This window comes from Clinocottus analis, unplaced genomic scaffold (genome assembly GCF_023055335.1).
Source record: "Clinocottus analis isolate CAN_PGR_092001 unplaced genomic scaffold, fCliAna1.0.p SCAF_4, whole genome shotgun sequence".
Lineage (NCBI taxonomy): Eukaryota > Metazoa > Chordata > Actinopteri > Perciformes > Cottidae > Clinocottus > Clinocottus analis.
Window position 1 is genome coordinate 22,975,881 of NW_027176153.1, and position 8,451 is coordinate 22,984,331.

General features: G+C 39.5%; 1 protein-coding gene across 1 annotated transcript; it reads left to right on the plus strand.

Annotated features, from left to right (window-relative positions):
- The first annotated feature begins 911 nt into the window (after positions 1 to 911).
- On the plus strand, positions 912 to 5,879 carry agmat (agmatinase (putative)). Its single transcript, XM_068598003.1, has 7 exons — positions 912 to 1,273; positions 2,004 to 2,206; positions 2,292 to 2,340; positions 3,147 to 3,342; positions 4,223 to 4,402; positions 5,166 to 5,250; positions 5,395 to 5,879. Exons 1-7 carry the CDS (start codon positions 957 to 959, stop codon positions 5,466 to 5,468), a joined length of 1,104 nt encoding a protein of 367 aa, XP_068454104.1. The 5' UTR covers positions 912 to 956; the 3' UTR covers positions 5,469 to 5,879.
- Positions 5,880 to 8,451: the final 2,572 nt, after the last annotated feature.

Sequence of the window (8,451 nt, forward strand, 5' to 3'; positions counted from 1 at the left end):
TTACAATTTTTGACTGTGAAAGTGATGCAACTAGTTGCCAGAAATTCACTGTGAATTCACAATAAATCAAATAATGTTCAGTGATCCAAACACAAAGCAACATGTGTACACCAACAAGTATTTAAACTATGACTTTACTCATAAAGTGTTGCTTGGGCTCATGGGGGTTACTGCACATTCGTCCTGGCACTATGGACGACGATGTTCAATGTTCATCACTATTCAGACACCTGCTGCCTGTAGTGCACTGTGATGGCCACCAGATGGCGGGCGTGTGCACACGTGTCCGTGTGAAGGTCTGCAGGCATCTTTCTATTTCATTTCATTTTTCTACATCTCAATTTCGCTAATTCTGTCTCGCTGTATTGCAATTCTTACATTGAATCTCCAAACCTTTACTTACTATATCATACTGTTAATCATGAGGGTTGTTTTCATTATGCATAAATTAGTCAAAAACAAAAGTCTAAAATGTTGACTTCTCTCATTATTTTTCTCTCATTAATATGTATCGTGTCGAGATTCTCAAATCTGGTTAGTAAATCTAAGAACAATTAGATAAATATTTGTTTTTGCACCGTCTGCCACTCTCACCACGGCTGCGTGACCGTTTGGCCTATTTATGGACTCGTGCTGCCTTCACGCACACAACCATTTCGTAATTTTGAAACGCACACGCAGATGAATGAACGTCGTGAAAAAGTAGCTCTATGCATGTTTCTCTCGAGGTGATGTGATATCTGTAGCGTGTATGTGATGACGGGAGGTGACACGTGCAACACAGCAGCGTGTGGTCATTTGAGGAAGACGTGTAAAAGCATCTTGTGGTACTTTTGGTGCTTTCCTCTGCGGCTGAAACAGAATTTTCCGAGGAAACTCACAAGTTAGCGGTCGAAGTCCAGTCAGAAACACCAACCGCGCAGCTGCACATCGTATTAATCTTATCTTTGGCAATTATGCTTTCTTATTTGAGGACCCTTTGTGTTGCTCGCGCTATTACGCACAGTGGGACAGCTGCTGCCGCGGACTTCACTCGACTAATTCAAAGTCCAACTTTGATTCTCTGCAGCGGCAGACGAGTCCTGTGCACAAGTCCCAAAAGGAATTGCTCGGGGAAACGTTACAATGTGCCACCGAGCGCCGAGTTCGTGGCAAGAGTGTCGGGGATCTCCACCATGGCCAAGTTGCCGTACCAGGAGACGGCGGACGGGCTCGACGCGGCTTTTATCGGGGTCCCAATTGATACCGGGACCTCAAACCGACCTGGAGCAAGGTGTGTGTGTGTGTGTGTGTGTGTGTGTGTGTGTGTGTGTGTGTGTTTGTGTGTGTGTGTGTGTGTGTGTGTGTGTGTGTGGGGGGGGGGGGGGGTTGCTGTTGGCTATAATTAGCCTGTACCTCCTTTTATCATTTATCTAACTTATTAGAGAGTTAAACACTACATGCAACTCTTTTATATAAAGTGTATGACAGATTTATAACAAATCAGCAAATTGCATAAAGAAGACTTATTATTATAAGACGTATTCAGAGCTCAATTTATTATTATTTTTACATTCCTGCATTCAGAATGTAGCTCACACCAAGATGATACAACAACTTTCCTTTGTCTAGGAATAACCTTGTAATTTTTCTGCATGATGGGAGATGTGAGGTTGTGTTTTATTAGCACGTTTGATATATAAGTAGTATAAGTAATTAATTAGTACTAAGTACATTGTTGGTACATCAAAAATGGCACTCCTTTAGCACATTAATCATGAGTATACTAATTATATTTAATTAAGTCGACTTCCTTGTGACTTCTTTGTTGCTACCTGCCCTATTAAATTATTCTAATTTGTATCCTTTATTGGTGTTTTGTGTTACCGTGAATTGAATGTACCTTTGGTGATGCACTGAGGTAGACATAACTCAGCTCAATCTCATGTAACAACAGTCCGAAAGGGTCCAGTTTGTTCCACAGCATTGACATTAACAGCAGATCTTTCGCTCCACTGCTGCAGGTTTGGTCCGAGGCAGATCAGAGCAGAATCTGCGCTGCTGAGATCTTACAACAGCGGCACCAGGGCAGCGCCTTACGAGTCCCTCATGGTGGCGGATATCGGGGACGTCAATGTGAATGTGTATGACCTGAAGGACACCTGCAAACGCATCAGGGAGGCCTACAGAAAGATCCTGGCTACTGGCTGCATCCCTCTGACTATGGGTGAGAGCAGCTGAAGGAAAAGAAGAAGCAGCCGTTTTAATTTCCTCATAAACTGTCGTTTCATTTTCCTTGTTGGTGTCGACAGGTGGCGATCACACAATTGCATATCCGATCCTGCAAGCGGTTGCTGAGAAGTAAGTAGACTTTGCTTTATTGTCTTGCAGGTTATGTATTTAATCAGATGACCATTACATTGCCTGGACGAGCTCGACGTTTTCATGGTGAACACACGTTTTAAAAGGCCTTTGTGTTTTAGGGCAGCAACTAACAACTATTTTTCACTGTCAATTAATCTGCTGTATTTATTTTTTAGAATAATCGATTCATCTTTTAGTCTGTATGAAAAGAAAAATAATAGTCCTGAGAACTAGGAACAAGGAGAGATCTTCAGATGTCTGACCGACAGTCCAAAACCCAAAGTGTTCATTTACTTTGTAAACACAGGGTTTTTTTAAAAACTTTTATTTCCTATACAGTAGCTATGGAAGCCCATTTCCGCCACAAAATAAAAAATTAGGACCAAAAAAAAAAAAAAAAAAAATCGCCTTTTTTTTTTTTTTTTTTGGTCCTAATTTTTGCCTTTTTTCAAGTCAATGGGAAAAAAGTCGATTTTTATTTTCTTTTGTCCTTTTTAAAAAAAAATTTTGGTCCGAATTTTTTTTTCTTTTTGGTCCGAATTTTGTTTTTTTTGCTGCTAATTCTTTTTTATGTGTGTGTGTGGCGGGAATGGGCTCCCATAAATAACAGTGCAATACTTTTATACACATTTTTTACTTACTTATTTTATTTTTATTCCATCTGTATATTTAATATGTTTTTCTTACTGTTTAGTTGTGTTTTATTACTGTTCTACTGTTTATTTATATCACTTGATCTTTATCTCTATTTACTGTGAGCGATGCTGCTGTAATCCTGTAATTTTTCTGTAATAATTTGTCAGGCACGGCCCGGTGGGTCTGGTCCACGTGGACGCTCACGCTGACACCAGCGACGTGGTCTTGGGGGAGAAGATCGGACACGGGACTCCGTTCAGGCGCTGTGTGGAGGAAGGGCTCCTGGACTGCAACAGGGTGGTCCAGATCGGCCTGCGCGGTACGGGTTACTCTCCAGATTCCTACGAATGGAGCCGGGCACAGGTACCGCTGCTGGAGTACTGGAGGCCATGCAGAAACCATTAAAGCACAAGGCCTCATTCTGGTTGTACGGCTCAGACAAAGTGTTCATCAGAGGCTCAAGGTGTCATCACTGGTACACAACACATGAAGCATATTGTTGTCATGGCAAAAGAAACAAAAACTAGGACTAATTAGAATAATATAGGTCTGGAACAAACTATTGTTCCGCTGCTTGTGGTCAATTAATCATTTAGTCAATGAAATATTAAAAAAAAACATCCACATCCCAGTTTTCAACATAATGTCTTTAACTACATTTTAACTGCATTTACTAAAATATTGTTTATTAAAATAGTTACATTTACTTTCGATCACATCAACTTAAACTTATAGCGTAATGTGCTGCATTATTCTAAAAAAGTTTATTTTTCTACATTTTTGCACACTTATTTTTTTCTTTTTTTTTACCATATGAGCAGACTGGTATGTGGCTCTAATAATTGAAGTTTATTTAACATGAGATTAAAGACACCTGGGTATATTTAATATACACTATATGATTGCCAGATATTTTGACAACCAGCCATAAAAAAGATGTCCAAATAATTCTCCTAAAACCTGCATAATTGGCATATCTTAAAAGTCTTAATCAGAAATAATGTACAGTGCTGGCCTACATGACCCATATCAAATGTGTAATATTTTACTTTTGGGTATAATAGTGGAATATTGTGTGCATGTAAACATCGTCCGTAAACCAGCATAAATGACACCAGGCAGCACGGTGGACCAGGGTTTTTCCTCCTGTGACATGGAGCTCAAACTGGCTGTTGTGCAGTATTAATGTTCCATATCGAAGAAAAAAAGTGACAACAAAAACCTTCATTTGTGTCCCGTGCAGGGTTTCCGTGTGGTCCAAGTGGAAGAGTGCTGGTTCAAATCTCTCGCGCCTCTCATGGCTGAGGTCAGGGCTCAGATGGGCAGCGGTCCAGTCTACCTCAGTTTCGACATCGACGCTCTAGACCCGGGCTTCGCTCCTGGAACCGGCACCCCGGAGATCGCGGGGCTGACGCCCATCCAGGTGACGAGTGGAGCAGACTTTGATCCCTCTGAACGCTCTTTTAACGTCGCCTGATGACGCAGCCGTCAGATCGAAATGTTCAGAACAAGAACTCTCATTTAGAGATCCAACGTTCTATTTTTGACACGAGGGAATGTTCTGTTCCCTTTCATCTCCTCGTCTGTATGAATATTGACATATTTTTGTTGTCTTGGTTGGATTTGGTTGTTGTCGTCCCGAAATCATCGACACGTGAACTTTCCGACAAATGTAATGTTATAGCAATGCAGAGTGTATAAAGATACTATGAGCAATACTATTATCATATTTATCATCTTATCATAGCCATACTATTATATTATCATATATTTACCATAGCAATACTATTATCATATTATCGCATTTATCATAGCAATACTATTATCATATTTATCATCTTATCATAGCCATACTATTATATTATCATATATTTACCATAGCAATACTATTATCATATTATCGCATTTATCATAGCAATACTATTATCATATTCTATCTTATTTATCATAGCAATACTATTATCATATTTTATCATATCATAGCAATCCTATTATTATAGTTCATCATATTTTATCATAGCAATACTATTATCATATTTTTGTGCAATACTATTATATCTTTTATATTTTGTGCCTTTTTTTTACCTTAAGTTTATTGTAATTCTACAAAATAAATTCATCATTGTATAGAATAACTGTTATTTGTGCTTATGGCAGTAAAAACATCTTGAACGTTGAATCTTTAGGGACTTGAGATCATTCGTGGCTGCCGAGGTTTGAACCTTGTTGGATGTGATCTTGTGGAGGTGTCGCCCCCCTACGACACGACGGGTACTTTTTAAATTATATATATATATATATATATATATATATATATATATATATATATATATATATATATATATATATATCTTATTAAATTGTAGTATTTCATGAGTATGACTGTTGTTTACAGTTTTCTTTCCCTCTCGACAGGGAACACTGCACTGACTGGTGCCAACCTCCTTTTTGAAATGCTGTGCGTCCTTCCAAAAATTAAATACTTCTGATCAGTGAAGACATCACAGAACAGAGCAGGTAGTTTATTAATAATTATAACACAGATGCCAACATTGAATCATGATGATGAATGCACTATTGACCATCAAGTCAAACTCCAACCTGTAAGAAGCTTAATATTCTCTTTAAGTACATTTGATTTAAAAATAAATAAAAATACTTAGGGACCTATTAAGCCATCTACAACTCACAGTACCAACACAATTATATTCATGGCATTTTTATTGATCATGTTGACAAAACAAATGAACAAACAAATAAAAGTTTGACTCCACTTTGATGTGTCATGTTACAGAACATTTAAACCTTGAAATGCTTATGTTTTCCGTACATATACAGTATATATATATAGTATGTGTGTATGTATGGATATGAAGGTAGAGAATGAATAAACAAGCACTAGTGACTGACTGGATTCCTTTTTGAGACATGCATGTGGAAAAGGACATGAGGATGTAGATGCCTTAGGGAACGCTGCATATCATTTGTGTAATTTGACACAAAGTAGTTCAACAATTCTCTGGTTTTGAGTCAGTGTGCAGTGTTTATCAGCGATACTACTAACCAGACGGACGGATATTCACCGCCACCAAGACGTAGAGGGTCTTCTACAAACTGCATGCGGGCCTTTATTCCCTCATCGTCATGGAAAAATGTAATTTGACCGTTGATGACTTCATTAAAGTATAGATGGGGTCCCATCGGCAGGTTAAAGGCCGCCCGTCTCTCATTTCCAAGACAGGATATTCACAAACACACACACATCAACCTTTTCAACTTCCATAAAGGGCAAGTTTGAATAATTCTGGATAATTTACAGTCTCCAGCTCCTCCTCTTTCCAGACAGGCCCAATGTGGAGGAAAGCAGCTGAAGTAGAAGTCATTGATCTTCATCAGGTTCGGTCTCTTGTAGCTGTCGGGCAGCACCTTGTTGATGCGCTGGCTAAAGTTCAACGTGTGCTTGCTGTTAACCAAAGTCCTTCTGGTACTTCCATGTCGAAAGGAAACTTTAAGAAGGACTCGGAAGTAAAACTAATATCTGGCAAAGAGACGTCATCATCCTGCACTAAACATCCAATACTGACACGTTTGTCCTTACTGAATAGGATGGAAGCCCATATCACGGCTGAATCTATATTTTAGAGTTTGGATGTACAACTATACAGAGAAGGAAATACATCATTTGAGATGAAACAAATCAGAATTCAAAGCTACTATGATTATTGTGCTGCAACACAGATCTGGTCATTTGCTTCTACAGCAGCTTTTGTGGAGCAGCGTCCTCGTCATGAAGCTGGAGTGAGCGCTTACTTTAGTATGGAAGTCAAGAGCAACTTCAACAAAAGGAAGAACCGTTTTGTTTTCTTCAGCATCTGAAAAAACATCTAAAACTCCATCAGAGCTATTTATTCACTGAGAGAAAACCAGATAGGAGTAAAATAAAGTGAGCCATTTGTGTCGTAGCTGTTGTAACACCTGGAGTGTCATCATCTCGGCTTCAGCTTGGAGTCCACACATTTATAACAAAAAGCCAAACTGTTGGTAACGGGTCATTTATAAGACATTATTTAGGAAAGGTCAAACTAAATACAGTATTGATTTCATTAAGAGACGTGTGGGATTTGTTTTTTTCCTGGCTTGACGCATACAGTGCATTTGGGACTAAAAGTCAGGATATCTCATTGGTAACATTTGTTGTGGCGTTTGTGTTTGTCTTCTGGATAAAAGAGATGAGGCATGATTTGCTCAAACTTTTCCATTTTAGCAACACAATTTAAGTAATTCGGTTTTTTATTTTTACCTGATGTTGGTCCATTGTATCAGTGTATGGAGAAGTAGTTGTCGTCATCAGTGTAAGTCCTCTTCTACCTCCAGCAGAGGGCACCTCATGCTCAGGTTTACTGTATTTAGCTTGAGAGAGAGCTGCAATCAGCACAGTTCTCCTGGGAAATACCTCTTTTAATAAAGTCTGCAACATCACCTAAATGACCCGGGTATTTCTTTAAAACAGTAATTGCCTTGCATTTAGGAAGTAACACGTTGAGTGGAGTGAAACTACGTTTCAGGAATGCCAGAAAGGCCTTTGTGTCTTTGTGATGTGTGTCTTCAGAGCATGATAAGTACACCACAGGCTTGTGCATTGCCCAACCAAAGGAAAAATGACGAGGATTAGTTCTCTGCGGCGTTGATTTCAATGTCTGTGGTTCTTTGGCAAGTCCCTCCTGCCCCTCCCCCTTCTGAAGCACTGGAGCACCCCTTTGATTAAATATCAGTTTTTGTGTGCAGGGAGGCTGCAGTAATAAAGTGTATTCCTTCCACTGGCGCATAATAAAATCCGACGAGAGCTCTCTCTCTCTCTCTCTCTCTGACCTTCAAGTTGAGATCCAGATGAGTTTTAAGACCCACTGCACTGTCGCCACGTCCCTGGTGCTGAGGACGATGTGGACGAACAGCGTGTTCCAGTTCAGCACATCACAAAGTAACTCTAACTCAGCGGTGTTGATTTTGGTTAAAGTTAGCTCAGTGGTTCTGATGCAAGACACGGCTATAGATAGATGTGCTTTGCCTCTTTGATCGTGTGACAAACCATTCGGGCTCCTGATTCATCCAGATGATCCAATGATCCCTTAAGTGTCTTTGTTGTTTAACAAGTTTGTGTTTCCAATGTAACACCGATGTTTCAGTCAACCGTCTCTTTTTAAGTTAAAGCAGAAAAGCTTCAGTCTCCATCATGGAGTCATGTGTGCTGTGACTTTGGAAGCTCTGAGATCACACAGAGCACCTTCTCAGTTGTGTAATAGAAAATGACATCAGCAGGAAGAGGGAGGATCCATCTCTTCTTCTATTTTTCATCATCTGTGCCTTCTTTCTCTCTTTGCCATTTGTGTGAGTCTCGGCTGCTCCGGGTCGCTGAAAATATTCTCAATATAAATGTTTGGAGGGTCAGCTTGAAGTTCAATGAGAGTCGTATCA